Source organism: Stigmatopora nigra, chromosome 13 (assembly GCF_051989575.1).
Source record: "Stigmatopora nigra isolate UIUO_SnigA chromosome 13, RoL_Snig_1.1, whole genome shotgun sequence".
Lineage (NCBI taxonomy): Eukaryota > Metazoa > Chordata > Actinopteri > Syngnathiformes > Syngnathidae > Stigmatopora > Stigmatopora nigra.
In genome coordinates this window covers 3,078,394-3,098,574 of record NC_135520.1, presented here as the reverse complement: position 1 = coordinate 3,098,574, position 20,181 = coordinate 3,078,394, and the positions used below count along the sequence as shown (strand labels likewise).

The 20,181-nt window shown below is 35.8% G+C and overlaps 1 protein-coding gene across 5 annotated transcripts in view; it reads right to left on the bottom strand.

Moving 5' to 3' along the window:
• Positions 1-20,181, bottom strand: part of alk (ALK receptor tyrosine kinase) — a 159,736-nt gene that overhangs the window by 49,113 nt on the left and 90,442 nt on the right. For all 5 annotated transcript variants that reach the window (XM_077731422.1, XM_077731426.1, XM_077731424.1 and 2 more), the window contains one exon: positions 7,019-7,149. In XM_077731422.1, coding sequence (XP_077587548.1) covers positions 7,019-7,149 — 131 coding nt within the window. The remainder of the gene's footprint in view (positions 1-7,018; positions 7,150-20,181) is intronic.

Genomic DNA, 20,181 nt, shown 5'->3' with positions numbered 1-20,181 from the left:
AAACTGAATTTGACACCGCCTGCCCTTGGGGCTATTGTGCTGTACAATGATACTCAGTCACCAAAATACCCACAAGTTGCCCGTTTCCTCTTTTATTATTATGTGACATTGCCGAGTACAATCCTCTTTCCTATGTTAGTTTGTTTGAAAGCAAAAATAATGTGTGTGGCATCCCTAAATGCAGAATAATCATTATAAATGCCCCTTCTATATAAACAAATGAATAAAAACAATGAACAATATAAATGTTTTCCTGCTATTTATCTATATGTCTACACTACAAATAAGTATAATTATATAGCATGTCAAAAGTAAGTACATTACCTTAACATGCCACACATGGTAAAAATAGACAGCACAAATTAAGTCCAGAAAAAGGCAAATATACTATTTCAAACAAATGAGATTGTGTCTGTTTATGACCATATTGGTTTATGGGTCTCAATGCAAGCTTGATATGGGCATTCATTCAAAACATGCATTATGCATTCATTGAGCTTCCTCTCAGTTTAATGCAAGCAGCATAATTCATTGCTCGGAAAAAATAAATATTGCCAAACCTTTGGGCAAGGCATGTAAATCTTTCTATTTCTATTAACTCCAAGACAGTTGAATAAACACCTGAAAGTGGCTATGTCACCAAGCTTTGACTTTCCACAGAAATCCAGAACTATCTCAGTCCTAAAATCACACTTGTTATATCGCAAGAACAAGCAGGTCACTGGGTGTGTTTTGTCATCCGTATTCTCATGAGGTTGGTTTTCAATTGTGAGGGGAATGATCTATGAGATGGAAAAGCCTGAAAGAGTTGATTTAAGAAGCAAAAAAAGCTTGTGGGTGCACATGAAATACAAAAAAATATCAGTAAATATCTATCAGATAAAGCTCAAGTAATCTGAAAGTGAACAATCTAATCATTATCATGCAAATATAACACAATAAAATGCAATTGAGGTGATGACCATTGTTTCTCTAATGATAACTTCCCCAATAATATCCGACTCCAAACAGTATTATTTACTATTGTTTGCCCAAATAAATAGTGTCTGCCTTCCAGTGATTCTTAATTGGTAGGTTGGCACCCATTTTTGGTCAAATATAAAGAGCTAATTGACAAATGATTCATTTTCAAAAAGCAGTTGTCATCATTCATTTCTTAAAACGCTCAATTAGAACAAAAACATGAACTTGTAAAATGATTTCAAGATTTTCCAAAGCTCTTTCCCCCAAATACACTCTCTATACTATTCACACCAACTATAAAAGTACCCTTAATTGACTTCACTAGTTATTCTGGTGTTACTCCCATTAATTCCACAACAAATGAGTTCCAAGTCTCTCATCATATTTGTGCCATCCAATGTCAACCTTATCTTACGCTACCTCAAACGAAGTAGGCGTGTTACTTCATTCTGCAGTCATCTCCCGCATACTCCCAACCCTCATGAGAATACAGAAAATGGATGAATGGAATATCAAGGACATTGATTTAATTGCCATCTCTGCCGGCATCCATTCACCCTCCTCAACATCAATACTTTATACCACCACAGATGACCTGGTTTCTGTTTGTAATGGTGTTTTCAAATAGTACTCTAGTTCCTTTCAAAACTCATGCTGCTTCATTCACGAACTTTGTCCTTCGGGTAACACTTACCCAGTTTCTTTGCTAAGGCAATTGGATATCGCAATTTATTGTCATTCCAACTTTTTAAAATGATTTTGGAGGCTCCCTGAACAGAAAAATATGTCTTTGTCATAATTATCATTATCATGACTAAAGCTGTAACTCTATAATACTGTTTGGATGACACTATTTTTTTTCTAGTTTAAAGGTCAATGTGAATATCTCAATCCTGTTTTGCAGATCTGAATATTTTGGCACTAAATTACACGTTTTATCATTATCATTTTACCCTGACGTTTTTCAAGCTTCAATCATGGCTTTCATTGTTGGAGCTCTTGTTGCTGAATTAAATTAAAAGTGGAAGTCAAGGCAAAGGTCTTATGATTGGATTCTTGCTTCTGAGAAAATGTCAGGTGGAAGTGAAAGGTTACCAGCATCAACTGCAATTTCAATTTGTAGGTATACCTGTCTAATAATTAGTAACAAATCAGCTATTCATTGTTTGAAGCTTAAGGTATGTTTTATAATATGAATATCCAATTATAATTTACATTTAAGATTTTTTGGACCAACCAAAAAGGTATGATAATGATTTTTCTGCCTATAAAATATATACACAGTATAGTCATAGTAGTAGATCTAATTTTACATTTGATTGTTCTCCCCTATTCATTTTTCTCTTCACTTATCCGCAAGAGGGGTGCCGTAGCCTATCTCACCTTACTATGAACAGCCTGTAATTTTTCCCCAGGCAGTTGCAGGCCATTTATGGACCAACCATTCAAACTCACAACCCAATTTACGGATAATTTAGATTGTTCAATCACCCTACTAGCAGCCTGTTTTGGAGACACGGCAAGACGCCATTGAGTTCATCTATTTTCTGAGCTTACATCACATGTATGAAAATGAAACCATTTGGTGTTGCTATTGATAAACAGTACATGAGTTAGATATTTGGAAAAGACGCTTACAGGCTCTGTGAGTCTAAATTTGAACTGGAATCTAATCTGCTGTATTTTATCATAAAGGACTGCCACATTTTTTGAGGGGGAGTAATTAATGAGTCCTAGTGGGAGAGGATAGGATATTTATATTTACAGTTACAGGGATGCTAAAGATGGATTCCTGGAATTCTCCCACTGGACAGTTGACAGGTCAAGTGGTGTTCAGTCATGAATTCAATTAACTGCAAAGAAGCATGCTCGATTGGGCCTTGCCCTGTCCAATCACGATCTCTATCTGTCATGCTGAGACCTAGGGAGCCTACGGCAGACTAGGAAAAAAAAAAAACAGCAATTTAACACCAAAACAAAGCCTCGGGTTCAATGAATAATCAGATGGCCTTTATTGCAAAATGATGGAATGGATTATTAAAGGGGAAGAGAAATCCTCCATTTGTTTTACTCATGGTAGCGGTGGGCATTCAGAGCAATGTAATATTCAAGCAGTGCTTAAATATTAATAGAAATATCAACATTTGTTTCCCAAACAGTTTATGCTTAGACATGTTTCAGACCCACTAAAAACGGAAAATCTATAGTTAAAAAAAATAACAGTAGAGGAATCCAACTTTGGACTATAAAAATTCAATAAATAAGGGTATAAAATCTCTCAAGCAGATTCATTCATTCATTTTCAGTAACCGGTCATCCTCACAAGGATCGTAGGGGTGCTGGAGCCTACCCAAGCTAACTTTGTTAAGAAGCCAGATGATCTTTTGAATGGCTATCCAGAAAACTACAAGGCACAATGTACCGAACAACAGATTGACAACAACTTAGGTGTTAAACCAGCCTATTTTGGCTGATTTTAGAATGTGGTAGGAAAGCTAAGATGTTTTTTTAGGGACAGTTTCCATCAATATCCAATAACGTTAGATATGTTCTATAAAATTTCTATTAAAAACGGGCCCTCAAGGCAGAAAAAAAACATTAATGTATATGTGTACATGTACAAGGAAAGAGTACTACCTTCCGGAACCCACTGAGATAGAACCATGCATCTTAGAACTCCGTGCCACCCTAAACAGCTATTTTCCAACATTTTCTTATCTTGTCTTACATTACAATCTTAAACGAAGCATAGTTAAAGAAAAAAATGTAACATAATGGCATTTTTTGCTGCAGAACTCCCTCACCATCAATACACATGTCCCCCTCTGTCCACTCCACCAGTTCCCACAGACCAATTTACCCCAATCGCCTCAGCATGGCCGTGTGTGATTGATGGGCACAAGGACACCCTCCTGCTACAGTGTACCTAATCGCAAAGTATAGACTTGCCGTAACACTCCATTAAAGGCCTGCAGAAGTGTGGTCTAATGGGTTAAGGAAATGCGCCAGGGAAAGAAAGGTCTCCAGTTCAGATTCCCTACAGGGTTCACTGCTTCCCTGTCCTGTGCTGCATGTCCAATTGGAAAAATGGACAGTGACAGGTTGACGGGTAATACAGAAGTCCCGTATACAAAAATATGCCATTTCTAGTGGTGATACAACTCTTGTTTTCGTCTTTGTACGCTGATAAGACAAAGTCGAGGCAATGACTCAAATCACATAATTGGGTTATAACCCTGCAGTCATCAAAAACATCAGTCAGGTTTTGTTCTCTGGGGCTAAAAACTGGCCTAGTCATTGAAATGTTCCCTACTATACAAATGTGATCTTATTGAGCAACTAGCAGAGAGGAGCATCCAAACATCTTGTTAGAAAGGAATGCTCCAGAGACATTACAGCAAGCCAAAAAGAATTGAATTGCTTGTGGGTCCTGTGACTGATGACTTCATTAAAGTGGAAGGGTATAGAGAAACAAGTCCGACCCGAGTCTCATTCATCCATTCATTCATTCACTCTATGGAGATCACTCCTTTCACTTCACTAGCTTGACTAATCAGGCAAAACAGACATGCTGCCATCACACTGCAGTCCAATTCAGATATTTTGTCCCAAATGGGAAATAGATCTGACTTTTTAAATGCAGTATGAAGAGAAGAGTACAATTCTTTTTATTTATTTCAAATCCAGTACACGTCTCGTTGCATCTGCAGAGAGAATTGGATATGTAGCCAATGGATGGATAGTGTGACGGCGGGAATAACGATGACTCGGGGTGCTGCCAGAAATATTTGATATTTTAACAATAAAACAGATTTCTCTACACATCCCCTTACATTTACTTGATACTCTCCTCTCACCCAACCACAACCCCTTACACTCTCAAATCGGGCTCCTACAGACTGTCAATATATGTCCAATTCATTTGAACTGGGGAGGTTGGCACTTGGCAGTGACCTTTGAACAAGTATACAACTCTTAGCCAATGGATTGGACATCTCCTAGTGACAACACATTTAAATTCACAACAGAAAGATTGAAAATAGCCCTAAAAAGTTATGTTTCTACCATTTGACCTATCATACACACACAAAGGCAGATTTACAGCATACATTTGGATTATTTAGAGAAATCATTCTCAAAAAAATTCAATATATAAGATGTTTTTAGGGGCATTTTCCATGAATATCCAATAACATTGGATATTTACTGTAAAATGTCTTAAAAACAGGCCCTCAAGGCAAAAAAAAACAACATTTGTGTATATGTATATATGCGTGTATATACATATGATATACTATATTTGTAAGAATATGAGAGATACATTGATTTCAGCTCAGAGTAATGACAGCCCTCCAAGGAAAAGCACCACTACACTATGGCTTGCCACAAAAGTGTCCTAGACAACCCCAATGTATAATAAAAACTGTCTATCTCACACCACAAACTACAAGACAACACAAATACCCTGAGAAGGAAATACGATAAGAGTGCACCTATTGCCCTGTTGGGGAAACTATCATATTATTTATTACATCCTATACATTATTCATATCTGGCCAATGTTCTTCGGGACACAATTATGCAACAGTTTGGAGAAAAAAAACAAACTTTTCCATTGACACTTCAAACTTAAATCCTTTGGGATAAAATTAAACAAGATAAGTTGAAGCCAAGGCTTGTGCAATCCATCCCAATTGTCTGCATACAGGTCATTAATAGCAATGAGTGGCTAATTCCGAGTGCAAAAGCCTGGAACAAATAAATCAAACAAATGTCTGTGCCAAGGATTGTGTCTGAGAACCTTAATTGTCTTCCCATGGTTCAAATTCTGTGCAAGTTAGCAAGGAATTAGTAAGTAATTGGAGTCCCAGCATCCTGACAGGTGCTGGAGGGGAAAAAAATGGGGGTGGCCTTGAAATCCGCCAAATGTAGTAAGGCCACAAGGAGAGCTTTTGGAGAGATTAAGACTTTAATTTGGCAGTAGGAGGTACGGCGAGGGCGTTGTGTTGGAAAAGCAGGTGACGCCTCAAGAGACGTCATATTATGGCATATCCGCCTCATATTGTTCCTCTCTGCTAGCTATTGCTTAAACGGCCTGACAAAAGGAATATAGCAAACCCTGAGCTGAGAAAATTAGACACTATTGATCAAAGTGTGGGTTTCTATGAGGAAAAGCATCCAATTGCTGCTTTCTATCTGTGAATGATTGCAATATGATAAATGCATTCACAGTCACTGAGCTTGTTATGCACACACATCTGAAGCCTTGAAGTTTCCTCTTTAAGAACAGTTCATCAAAATCAAATAAGATATGTTGCTGTAATATTAGAAATATTTTGAACTTGGCAGAAAGTGATGTTAAAAGACAGCTATTTTTCTTTTTATGCTCTATTACGCCAATAAAATGCCAGAAATGAAACATGATGCGAAATTTGCATAAGAGGTAAATCAATCAACTTCAATTCATTCATTCATGTAGAACACCATTTAAAATGTTTAGTATAAAATGGATGACCGACATTTAAAACAGCTGCTATGCAATTGAATTCAGATTGTTAATTATTTGACATATTTTAATATTTTAATCTATTCTATCCTATTTTCATGCATCGAGTTGTGCATTTTACATTGTTTTTTTTATTGGCCCATTTGTATTTTTTGATTGGGTTAAAATTATTATTATTTTGCTCAAATTATATTAAATGAAACGAGACTTACATTTATATTTGATAAATATAACTTAAATAATATGATATATTATTATATTTGTTAGTTCTGTGTGTGTATATCACCAAATTAGCAAGGGAGGGTTCTTTATAGTATAGATAATATACATATACTTATTACTATTATGATTATTATATGTTCTCTACTCCTTTTAAGTCATTTTCCTTAAATAAAATGCAATGAAAAATATAGAAAACAATGGTTATCATAAATTATTAAATAAATAAATGATTATTATTATTATACTGATATCCAATGTCTCTAGATACATTTCCACATATCCCAGCATTTTTACTATGTATATAAAAAAAAGAGCAATATTTCTTACCCATAGTGCAGTTTGTGGTAAAGTTGGGTTCAATCATTGCCGTGTCATCAACAGTCCGCTGGTCGTAGCTGGCCGAAATCCGGAACGGCGACCCCCCATGTGTCCTCAGAGTGAGGTGAGCCACTGCCCAGCTGCCAAGGAGAGAAAGCAGGAGCAATATCACTGCCATGAGCAGGCACCAGGGCGGACAGATATATCGTTTACGAGGCCTTAGGCTCGCTTGTTTCTGCTCGATATCAACCCCAACGGCCCCAGGCAGGGGGCTGGGCGAGACCTCAGTGGGAAGAGACGCGGGGGGTTCTTGCGTCCTTTCCATTCCACCAGCCTGACACATTACAAGTAGCCTTAGAGGTGACCAGTTGTTGTAAAGCGTCCCTGACCTGAACCCTACACTGCTAATGATTTGGCAACATCCAAAAAAGGGAGCAAAACACTGTTGATTCTGGGGGAATTCTGCGAGTCTGTCAGAATTGGGATGAGCCTCCTCCCACAAACACTAACTTTATTAAGAAAATTTGGTTGATTTCACTCCAGCTTTAACTCTTTCAGTTGGTAAAAAGCTGGCATTGAATGATCATATTTCACTCCCATTGATGATGATAGATGTCCAATTCAGTTTTACTTTGCATAGGTAGCCATCAAATGATACTACAAAAACATATAAATACACAAATACACATGTGGGAGGTGAATTTTGAGGTGACAGAGGTCAAGAAAAAATAAAAATAAAGAACTTGCACCAGTGTATAGGTTCCATAGATTTCGAGGTCAACCATATTTTTAAGGGACATTGGTTATCTAGTATTAACAAGTTGCTATTAACTTAGATTAAGTCACACAATATTTTCCGTAATAGAAAAAAAAGATTGAAAACACCTTTAAATGGCAATAGATGTCCAATCCATTTCAAATACAAATGGCTGGAAGCATTCATTCAAATTTTCGTCCTTTTTTTTCTGATTACATTTGATTTTCTATGTTTTTTTAATTGTAGAAGTGTGTAAAATCTCCTAACGCCCTTCAAAAAAAAACAATATTCTGTTTCAATGTCTTAAACATGGAGTAAACAGTGTGCGAAAGCTAACACATTGATTTTCAACCTTTCTCATGTCATCTTATTCACACCATCATTTTTGAGTTGGCCTTTCATATAAAGAAGGGAAAGTGTTGATCAGATAAGAAGTGAAACCTTAGCAGCACACTTGATCATTAGAAAAGCATTTGTCATATGTTATGGAAAGAGAAACATTGAAAGACCCGATAAGAGTTGCCACTATGTCCTTGATCACGGTAAATGTGTTTTTAGACTCTCAAATCTACATCTAGTGAGGATCCAAGTCCCACAGGCTGAGTCATCAGCATGATGGCGATGAGCCTATAATTGCACTGCACAGTTTGTTTCCTTGTGCGTAAAATATATGCAGGCAACACATTGGGAAAGAACAAACCCCAGATAGGCAGTGAATGCATGCTTCAATACTCCAAAACTGAGACACAAAACAAATTAGCAAAATCTATAATTTGAACTGAACAAATGTGTAAACAAAACACTATAAGCCCTCAGGTAAATAAGCTCAATACACTAAAAAATAAATAGGCCGAGCTTTATTGCCACATGCGACTCATTCATCTTTTTACAATGTCATGTTGTAAAATCTCACTCACAATGCAATTGTATTACCTGGCGACGGTAGCTGTCCGTCAAACTACACTAGATATAAAAACCTTCAAGGTAAACAATTCTGTTGTCTTGTAGATTGTGGAAAAACAATTCCAATAGTGACATGCGATGAAACAAGAAACTGTGATAAAAAAAACGGCGAGAAAAATACTGCAGTGGAGTATATTTAACAAAATATACTATACAACAAAAATGCAGTTTTGAAAGAAAATGTAGTAGTCCAAAATTGAACCCACTAAACAAAAATATATTATTTTATATTCACGTCCATATTAACTTGTCATAATCCTGCAGTGGAGTATATTTACAAAATATACTATACAAAAAAACGCAATTTTGAAAGAAAATGAAGTAGTCCAAAATTTAACCCTAAACAGAATCTATCACTAAACCAAAATATATATTTTTTTTATATTCACATCCATATTAACTTGTCATAATCCTGCAGTGGAGTATATTTACAAAATATACTATGCATAAAAAAAGGCAATTTTGAAAGAAAATGTGGTACTCCAAAATTAAACCCTAAGAGAATCTATCACTAAACCAAAATATATATATTTTTATATTTACATCCATATTAACTTGTCATAATCCTGCAGTGAAGTATATTATCAAATATACTATACAAAAAAATATAATTTTGAAAGAAAATGTATTACTGGTCCAAAATTGAAACCAAACAGAATCTATAACTAAACCAAAATATATCTTTTATATTCAGAACCATATTAACTTATCATAATCCATATCTGAAGGCATTTGAGCCATTCATTCTTGTAACTATTCATCAAATTCCTCATAAACCTCTTCGGATATGTTCCGTATCCCATAGATTTGGACGACATTCTGAACTAAGCAGGTTGGCGAATACCACAAGAATACTTGAGAGTAGCCTGAAAAAAGGATTTAGTGGTAAAAGTGTCACATATTATAGTGTAACAGCGGCATTCTTTTCAATTGGCACTAAGTTATGACCGTGGCTCAGTCTCATTTCGCTGTTGTTACACATCACATTAAGCGTGGCTGAAAGGATAATCGTGGAATAGTCACACAAGTCTTAACCTCAAATAAACTATACATAGGCTAGAAAATGACAAAATATTTTAACATCTGATAGGCAATGAATCATTCTTTTTTTTTTCTTACGCGTGAACAAATAGAAGGCTTAAGCGAAAACAATCACAAGACTTTAACGTGACGTTTTTTGGCTCGTATTAAAGAAGTCACTTAAGGCGAGCCTTAATATATATCCAATTGATTTAAAAATGAATATTAATCAGAGTATTTTGCAATAAGGATGCCAGGAGCTAATCACAGAGGATGAAAGCAAACTGGAGCGAATAAACAAATTCAAATGCAATTGGGTTCTCTCTTAAATATGCACATTCCAGTCATTTAATTGAAAATATGAACTCATAAAGAAAATAAAAAGTCTTAAATCAACTTTTCCCCCCACACAGAAAAATCTATGCTCGTTAATTTTCTTCAAAAAGGTAGCTATCATTTATTTTTTCTGGTGTAAACAGAAGCCTTGTAAAAATGTTCTACTAAAAAAACATTCACAAACCTTACTTAAATTATAAAATGATTAAATGATAAGAGTAAACCTTTTTGCAGTATTAAGTGTAATTAAACTGTTATTGTACGTGATTGTTTTTGTTACACTAGTTAAATGTTAATTTTTTTGTAAAAGCTTTCAAAAATAAAACCTTGAAATAGAAAAAAATGAAAAATTATAATGTGGATTAGGACAGGCAGCAGAAATATGACTCAGTGGAAAAAAAGAGAATAATCGTTGTGCTTATCATGCGAACTCTTGGAAATATGAAACTTGGACTCCATAAACATAAGATTTACTGAATGGAAAAAAATATGTCACGTGTATGACTCAACTAAAGCTATTGAAAACTCAATAATTTATCATTTGAAATTAAAATTGGGATGTTTTCTTTTTATTAGTGCACTTTAGACGACTTTTTTTCCTTAGTCCTTATGTCAAGTTTATCTACAGTAGCCAGCCTGCATTCTACCTTTTCAACCTCTAGCACATTTTACTGCAGAATACATCAAAAACAACTCAATTGAACCACCCACATGCCATTTGTCACTTGGTCAAAGCATTCTTCAGTCAAATGTTTGGATCAAAATAACAGAATAGGCTGTTTAATTCACCCAATTCGACGTTTGGTCGGACAGGGAAAAATATAGTCTTATATCGGCAGTGATGGTGTTCTACGAATTTCATATATAAACACGTATTATCCCCTTTCCTGAGAAAACACTTGAATTTCTTGGGAGCACTCAATATTATAAAAAGAAAAGCACCATGGGTTGAAACTCAGCAAAGTCCAATCTATCAAATTCAATAAAGTACACCCTGAGGTGATAATGTGATTTTAATGTATGACTATGTCCCTAACATCAGGGGACAAAAATGTGAGAGACCTAAAAGAAAATTTCAATGGCATCCTATCTTGAGCTGAGAATAAATATCAATCTGGTCAAAGATTTTACTGCAACGCGCCATGAGCCTCAATCAAAGTTTTGAATTGAAGACAAATGAGACGCAAGCCTGTCATAATTTAATGGAGGTCAAACTGAACAAGGAATTTTGGTGGCTCATTTGGACACATTGGAAGCAATGAAAGAATTTATAAGGGCGATTACGAACTCCAGAGTGACAGTTTTGCAAAGACAGATGGAGACAGATTATCTAGATTCCTGTACAATACGAGTCCTTTAATAGTCCCTTAATATTCACTTTTGTACTTCCTTGTTTGCCATATGAACTTTGCTTGGATTTTATAGTTAATAAATCTGTACTGTTACCTCATCTGTCATAAGAATACATTCATAATGCCGGTGCTCGGACGTTTGGTTGCCGGTCTTATGGTGACAGAGAATTTACTGTTGAAACCAGCTCTCAAAATTATATTCATGAGAGTTTAATATCTAAGAGAGAGTTTAATATCTAAGACAGAGAGATAGTTTAATATCTAAGTACTGTTTAATATCCAAGTACTGTTTAATATCTAAGAGTTTAAGATCTAAGTACTGTTCAATATCTAAGTACTGTTCAATATCTAAGTACTGTTCAATATCTAAGTACTGTTTAATATCTAAGTACTGTTTAATATCTAAGTACTGTTTAATATCTAAGTACTGTTTAATATCTAAGTACAGTTTAATATCTAAGTACTGTTTAATATCTAAGTACATTTGACCGGCGACCAAACGTCCGGTCACAAAAATTCCTTGCATACAAAATTACGTGATTGGTAAATCTGAAATATTAATCCAAGTGTTCATCTCTGCACCCTGACAGATATAGATCATATTTCCAGGTTTACTTACTCGTTTGATTTGATATTTCTCCATCAAGATGCAGATGGAAATATTAACACTATAACATGTGCAATTCCCTGCGACATAAGGCCACTGTTGGCTAATGAAATTATCAAAAGCTAAAGCTGCTTGGTCAAAACAAACTATGAGAATCTAAATGGGAAGCAGGGTGCTGGCAATTAATGACAGATGACTCCTTGTTATTCAAAGTCACACAGTGCTGCAATAAAATGTGTTGTGCCGCCTGTGTATTTCACAGCAGTGTAGCACATTTTGTAAATTGCCCTAGTGTTGTCTAGTTTCGATCATTAGGGTTGCAACACTTTAGATTTACAATTTGCCAGCGTGCATATGCCAATATACTATAATGCAAACACGTTTGTTTTTACATGCTAAGAAAACCATTGTTGTATATAACCAAGACGAGTGTACAGTGGTTCAATGGTAAATTAAATACAAAAATATTGAGCGTTTATAACCGGCAAATGAGAACAAACACTAAAAAGTAGAAGTCTTTGTCTCCAAAACATCTAAATTTGCTGTCTCTCTGATTGAATCCTTTTGGGTCCCATCCAATCTGATCACTTGTAGAAAAAGCCTTTTAGTTCCCTCAAGCTCAGCTTTTTCTTCTTCCTTTTCTACTGTCAAACCTTTGTGATAGTAAATGCTTCCGTTTCAGATGATTTTCATTTTTTTTTCTAGTCTTAGAAGAATGAAATGCCAAATGCCGCAGCGTTGCAACCCACCTACAACTATATATGTATATATATACTTTCGTCTTCTCTGCGCAGCAGCAATCATATGGCGCGCAATAAAATCAAAACTTTTAACCCTTTTTAACCCTTTTCCCCATGATGGCGCCGTTTACGCGTGAGCCAGTGGCAGTAGCTCTGTCCACTCTTATGTATTTTTGTGTTTTACAGCATGTTTTACATGAAAAATTAGAGTGAACATTGATATGCACCTACTTATGGCAGGTATGATTCTGGTGTGCCCATAGCGAGCAATGATGATGTCGCTCACACTGGTACTCAGTTTCTTTCTACCCAGAACAACGAAAAATTAGAAGGAACATTGCACGCGTGTATAGTATATCGTAGTGCCATTGCAAAATAGCTCCATTCCCTGATAACAGTAGTTGAGGGCATCCACAGAAATTCCCTTGTTTCACAAACTTCGGAAGCGGTGAGCTTATCTTGAATTATGAGCGACACGGTGTCAATCACTTTTATACGAGGTAAGGGTCTGCGGCTTCAAGGCTTGCTGGGTAATGATTTGGTGGCTTATGAGGGGTAGTGCTGAGACAGGCACCTTCACAGCGTGACACTTCACTCACTTTAACAGAAAGCCTGGGATCATGAGTAGATAGGCAATTATTATTGCTTTCAGATTGGAGAAAGCACATAGAAGACGCATAGATCAACCTACAGAAAAAAATAGTGTACCGCAGTATTATAGGCAACGTTGAGTGCGATATTTGTATCTTTGAAAGGGATGTAAAACTGCACTGTGTAATATATACTGAGAGCTATTTGAAATAGTTTGTTCTGTAAAAAAATTACATGCAGCCTTACTTGTAATGCAATAAAATGTACCGCCATTAAGCAAGTTTTAATGGGAAATCGTCTATCAGTACTTTATGAATGCAGCATATTTGATAGAGCTTTCAAATATGTACAGTTTTGTAGATGAGTTGATAAAGTTGTTACTGGTCTATGTTTTATTGTTGGCCCACTCAGAAAAACTGACTTACTATTATGAGCCGATTATTATGATTTTGGGGGAAAATTAGTCATAATAATTGTTTTTCAGTTTGTAATTTGAAGTTGCTTCTTTTTAATAAAATGTATGTTTAGGTTTTACAGCCACTCAATGGAATTGGTGGATGGGAGACAAAAAATGCAATTGAACTATAATTTAAATGGACCAAAACTAGTAGAACAACTATTTTAAGGAAAATGTGATACAAAGGTATAAGAAAATGTGGAAGTGCCATTTACTGTCACGTACCGTTAGGAGCCATAATAATTTTCAAAGAGTGATATAACCTACAGGGAACTCATTCAGTGTTTTTGCGTGCGGGTGAGTTAGTTTATTCCACTGAAAACTTTTGGGAATCGAAAAACTTAGAACAGTCAAAATGAAAGAAAAGTCATGAATATTAAACATAACTGCATAAAGTATACATTAAGAGAATTCATTATTTTTCATTCTGCACGTTTTAACAATGCACCTCAAAGCAAGTCAGTACAGACTGTACTTTACTTGCCATTGAAAGTTCAAGTCCTGAACACAGCATTTTTAAAATAAGGTAATGGTAAATAAACCCAACGACTTTCAACGCCAAGAGAAAACAAAATATCATTAACACAGCGAGAGATTCACATTTATGCGACTGCTCTGTTTAAAGTAACGAACAGCTTCTGGTGTTATGTTTGTGTGTCATCGCCCCCAGATGGCTCCGTCATGCCGGGCTTTCTCTGATGCTGCATCATGAGTCATGGCATATTTTTTCCTAGGAGCAACAGACTTTTACAGCAATTTATTTCAGACAAATGCACACACAGAGTGTAGGAATTGGGACGTGTGCAACCACACATCAGTACAACCTAAATAAACCTATGCAGGTATGATTAAAACTATGACTATTCTGGATTTCTAATATTTAATGATGGATCGAGATGGGGAGGGTTGGTTTTTGGTTGTTATTGTTTTTTTTTTAGCCCAGTTTACAAGTGTGAACAGTCACCTTTGTAACTCCCTTCTCCCGGGGTGCTGAAGTCCAGTTTAATAAGGCATCTGCGCCTTCATAGGAGTGCTCAGCAAATTGCTAAACCCAATGAGAATTTCTACCAATTGCTATGACAAAGACGATATTCATCTGAGAGTGGAAGATCACATGGCTTCTAATCCCTATTTTAATTATGACCTAGATTCAATTACTTTGTAAGGCTACAGGAAATTGCTTAAATCAAATGATAGTCCATGTGATTAAAACATGTTGATGCCGGAGTGTAAAAAAACTGCTGTCAAAGCTCAGCACTACCAAGAAGAGGAATGATTACATTGTATGTGTTCCCTGATATAATATAAGAAGTCCTCAGGACCTAAGAGATTTGGATTTTACGACGGTAGTGCCTCGACCGCCGTTATGTCCCCTGTGCCATAGTGTCGGCTTAGCTAGTACTTAGTTCTTGTCTTTGTTTGTACGCCGGCTAGGATTATTTTTGCCTTTAACGAATTAGGTTGCACGTATCCTTCATGGTGCAATGTTGATTTATTCGGTGCTGTGTAATTTGTGACCACCCTAAACGTCTGACTGGCTTGAGAGGGAAGGAGGGGTGTTGTACTTTATATAGTATAGATCAGGGGTGGGCAATTTTTTTGGCCACGGGGGGCCACATTGACTTTAAAAATGTGACAGATGGGCCGGGTCAGGACAAGATATGATATATATAAAAAAGTGCATCCGTTAACAGTACATATGAAACATAAACAGAAAAAAGGACTAAAGTATTAACATACTCATCACTCATCATTACAGTAAAAAGTATAAAGTACAAAGTCAAGTAAAACTGGAATGTATTAAGAAATATTAAATATAAATATTGAAATTCATGGGTTTATTCCTTATAGGTTCATCTTGGGATTCTAGTGATAGGTCAACTGGATATTAAAGCTCACTTTAGAGCAAAAGTTCTGTTTTTTGGTTTGCTCTTTTACTTCAAGGCACTCATGTAGTATTGTGTTCGGTGAAACCCATATAAAGTTTCCATTTTTAACTATTGCAAATCCGCACAACAGCCAGAAAAGTGAATGCTAACATCACAAACACAAAGTATAAAAGACACAAACTAGTATTCATGCACAAAATATTGTTCTGCATTAAAGCTTCACTGAGCAAACTTTGTTTGAGATGTGACGGGGCATATAGTACCGCATGAATAATCAACTTGGCCGCATTCATGTATAACAAATGAATGCATGAAATTTAGCTTGTTCCTTTGAATATCCCGATGAAAATATTTGTGAGCGAATTTCTAGGCAATGTTTATACTTCTAAGTAGCTAATGACTAAAAAATGTACAAATTAATCATTTTGTAAACAACTATCACGTAATTAGAGTGGAGAAAAGTGGACGAGCGGGACATTTTCGGGGATTGGGTTTTTAAAGAACTATCATGCTGTAATCGTATCCAGTAAAAAAAAGTTCAAGTATGAAAAAAATCTTTATAAATACACAAAGTGTGTTACCTATCCAATGAGGTCACAATATATATTACTTTAAAGACAAATCAACACAAATATTTCCTCTACTGCTCTTATTTAGTGAAAAAGTGTTTTTTCTTTATATACCGAGTCAGTTTCTGAAAATATATTTGCCTCAACATTTCATTACTGTCGACGAGCTTTTAAATTGAGCAGAAAAATTGGAAGCTTGCAGTGAAATTGAGGCACATATATATATACATTTATAATAATATATTTCCGTTAGATGATTTTGCATGACCTAAATTATTAAGTTACATAAAACAACCTTAACATGAATGTGCTCCAATCTAGAGAAATGTCTCAAAACTTTTATGTGATATTAGCTGTCAACATGGCGGACTGGTCGCCTGTCAATCACACAGTGATTTAATTGATTCATTGATTTGATTCCTCATTAGCATTATAGATAATTCTATTCAAATATGGTTGATATCTTCAAGAAATTGCATTGTGTATTGCCTACCAGAAAAAAAATGGATAGTTGTTTACTGTCTAGTTAATCCCACTGCACACAATTAATTAATAATTCCTTTTTTTTTTCAAGCTAGATTTCACTTAAAATTGTTTCAGTCAACTGCTTTTCCTATGAGATGATACATGTTATTTTTATGTTATGCCAGTACCGCACTGAGGGGAAAAATCTAGCACACTGACGTTTTTGGAATGCGGAAACTATAAAACATTTTCAGTCCCAGTGACAATTTATCATGAAAGTCGCACTGTGTGCTGCCATCAACAGTAGATGACATATCAAATGTGGCACTGTGAGCAGATATTTTAGCCAATAAGCATGGTTGAAAGGAAATCGGTGGCTTTTTCTCCAAAGTGATATTGCTCAGCCTAGGAATCGGGCTGACCTGTGATCTTATTGTTCTTAAGAGTGATGGCTGACCATAAAACTGCCTGACATTGTTCAGGTGAAATGTAGCAACTGAGGAAGGAAAAAAAACTATTGTTTGCAGTGGGATTAAAAATACTCACAATGGAAACATTTCTAAAGAAAAACAACCCTTGAAAAAAAGTCAAACAGAAACAATAATTAAAAATTAATATTAACAAGTGTTTTGATTCTGAATTCTTGGAAGTATTCATGCCAAATTTGAGATAATTTAAAATGTGTACATTAAAAGTATTGTTTTGCTTGGAATTTGAGGCATAATGGGAATTTACCATTGTGTGTATTAAATATCATAGTGTCTAGAATCTAGATGAAGCCCATCCTTGAGCTAGAGAGCCTGTCTGCTGTCGTCTAAAAATAATAATGATGGGAATACTGACAAGATGTCCGACTATTTTGTGGAAATTCATTGGATTGCAACTTGCCGCCTGAGGAAGAGAATGCGTACTCAATGAGAATCACTGCTGACTCATGCGTCTCATGCAGTGAGGGTCTACTATGACTTTTTTGCACCCTGAATCTTGCTCATGCAAGGGCAGAAGCAGTACTTAATGATCTCTATGAACTTGTGCTGACTCTTGTATTTCACTGCTTTACAAGGACCAATTCAACAACTGACAAAAGTAAGTGTGAAACAACCTGACATTAAATTTTACATCCAGCAATTCAACGGGTAAGATGCATTTACTATGCTTTCAAAGCACAAAAAAATGTAGCATACATCCTTTCCGATTACTATGGCACAGAACCAGATAAGATTATAGCTCCAGATTTTCACGATACAGATAAAACTGTATTAAATACCGTTAAAAAAATGACTTTTCCATCCATTCTGGATACCGAAACAGAATAAAATACATCAATCTCTCTAATTTTGCCTATGTGCTATATCCCCATGGGCTAAATAATGACCCCATACATTTTAATTTAAACAAAAAATGTATTTTTTCAAGAATTCTTAAGTGTTCTTAGAACAAATTCTCTAAAAGAGGCACACGTCTCTCGAGGCTACTTGTAATGCACAACCCATGGTAAGCTTAGCATGCGGCCGGCGACATAAGGACCCGTAGTTCTATCTTTCCAATGGTATAGGGATATAGCCCCCAGGGAGAGAAAACCATTTCTAACGCAGTATGTGCCTATATATGTGCATACCCTATCTGGGACAACAGTATTACAGCATGGCTTATTGGGCCATCCGCAACCCACCCCCTGCTTTTTATACAACTGTGACAAATGGCTTTTACTGAAGCAACCTTCATCCCATATTGAACTTTCCCTGTTTATCCCTCCCAGTGCTACATCCCATTAAAAGAAAAGGCACTGGGTTTGGAGAAGAGGCCCAATACATCATCATTGAAATTTGCTTCTGCTTAGCGTCGCTGAAATCTGTTGCTCAATATTAGCTTATCATTTATTCAATCATTTTCTGTATTTCGCTTTCCTCCCACATCCCTCCAAAACACTCTAAATTGCTGTTGAATTAATTCTGTAATACTATTCTAAATGTGTGTAATTAATCATTTTTGTATGAGATATTCTTTAATTTGTCTGAGGAGAACTCGAGTCCTTGTTCCAAGGACTGTTTACTGGACCTTTACCCCAGAATGCAGACCTAGAAGGACGTTTAAGAAGATGCTGATGCTGCGTGATCACTATCCAAGCAACCTTTGTGATTATTTTTTTAACTTTAATTGTTATTATTCAATACCTGATATGCTATGATTGTTACAGGTGTTGTTTTTACTTGCGCAGTTGGATTAAACAATAACCTTATAATTGTTTTGATTTATGGCCTTAAAGGGGCAGGAGAAATTACCGCACGGTAGAATTATTATAGAAATATTATCGGAATGTATTCTCCCTTGCAAGCAGAACATCAGAGATGCCAATTTGATTAAATATATATAATTGAATCAAATGTTTCATAATTATATTAAAGTATAATTATTGATGAACCTAAAAATTGCCCATAGCTATGCGTGAATGGTCTTTTTGTCTCATTGTGCTCTACGATTGGCTGCCAACCAATTTAGTAGGCTGGGATAGGCTCCAGCACCCCCACGGCTCTTGTGAGGATAAGTATTGAATAAACTGCAAGTACAATTTGTAATGATTGTAGTTCAGATGGTTCAACAAATGATTAAAAAGTTTGCGGGCAATTGTTCTTTCCGTATTTGACAAATAAATAAAGACTTGATGTTGCTTGTCGGGAACAAAGCCCTAAGAAAAAATAAATAAATGAATAGAAAATAAAAAAAATGCGCATTTGCTTCAGCACCGACAGCTGATCTTCCTTAGATCTAAAATTGCGATCAGGCTTATGTTTGTCTTTTGTCCTCTAGTCATCAAGAAGAATCCATGTAATAAATTGTGCTATCAAAAGACTTGCCAGACTTTCATCTCCATTGAAATAGGCCTCTGGGCTGACAAGTCAAAAGGGTTCTCATGATAACAAAGGCTGATATCTGTGATCATTGGCAGGAGTGTTACATGATGGTGGAGGTTAGTACGTCAAACTAAATTCAAGAAGAAGATTTGCATAAGATTTGAAGACTTTTGCGTAAGGGATCGATCTGAAATAGAGCACTGACGTTGACATGTAAATATTTTAGCCTCTGACAACATGTCGGTAGCGTAACTGGCGAGCGACATCAAGTAAGCCTTGGCAGACTTATACACCCACGCGTTTGTCATAGTTGTAGCAATCACCTTGTGGCAATGTTTTAACGATTACTGCAAAGCGGGGACAGGAAAAATAAATCAAAAGAGGAGCACAAAGAGTAGTTTTAGGTTGGAAAGTGCTTATTATATTTCCTATCATCTGCAATAAATTGTCAACATTGTTTTGAATTTAAAAGGCGTCAACAGAGGGACTGAAAACAGGAAGAAAATGTTGACTGGTGCCATTTGAGTGCAATAGTTTAACCACTGAAGGTGTTTAACATGTTAAATGATGTTAA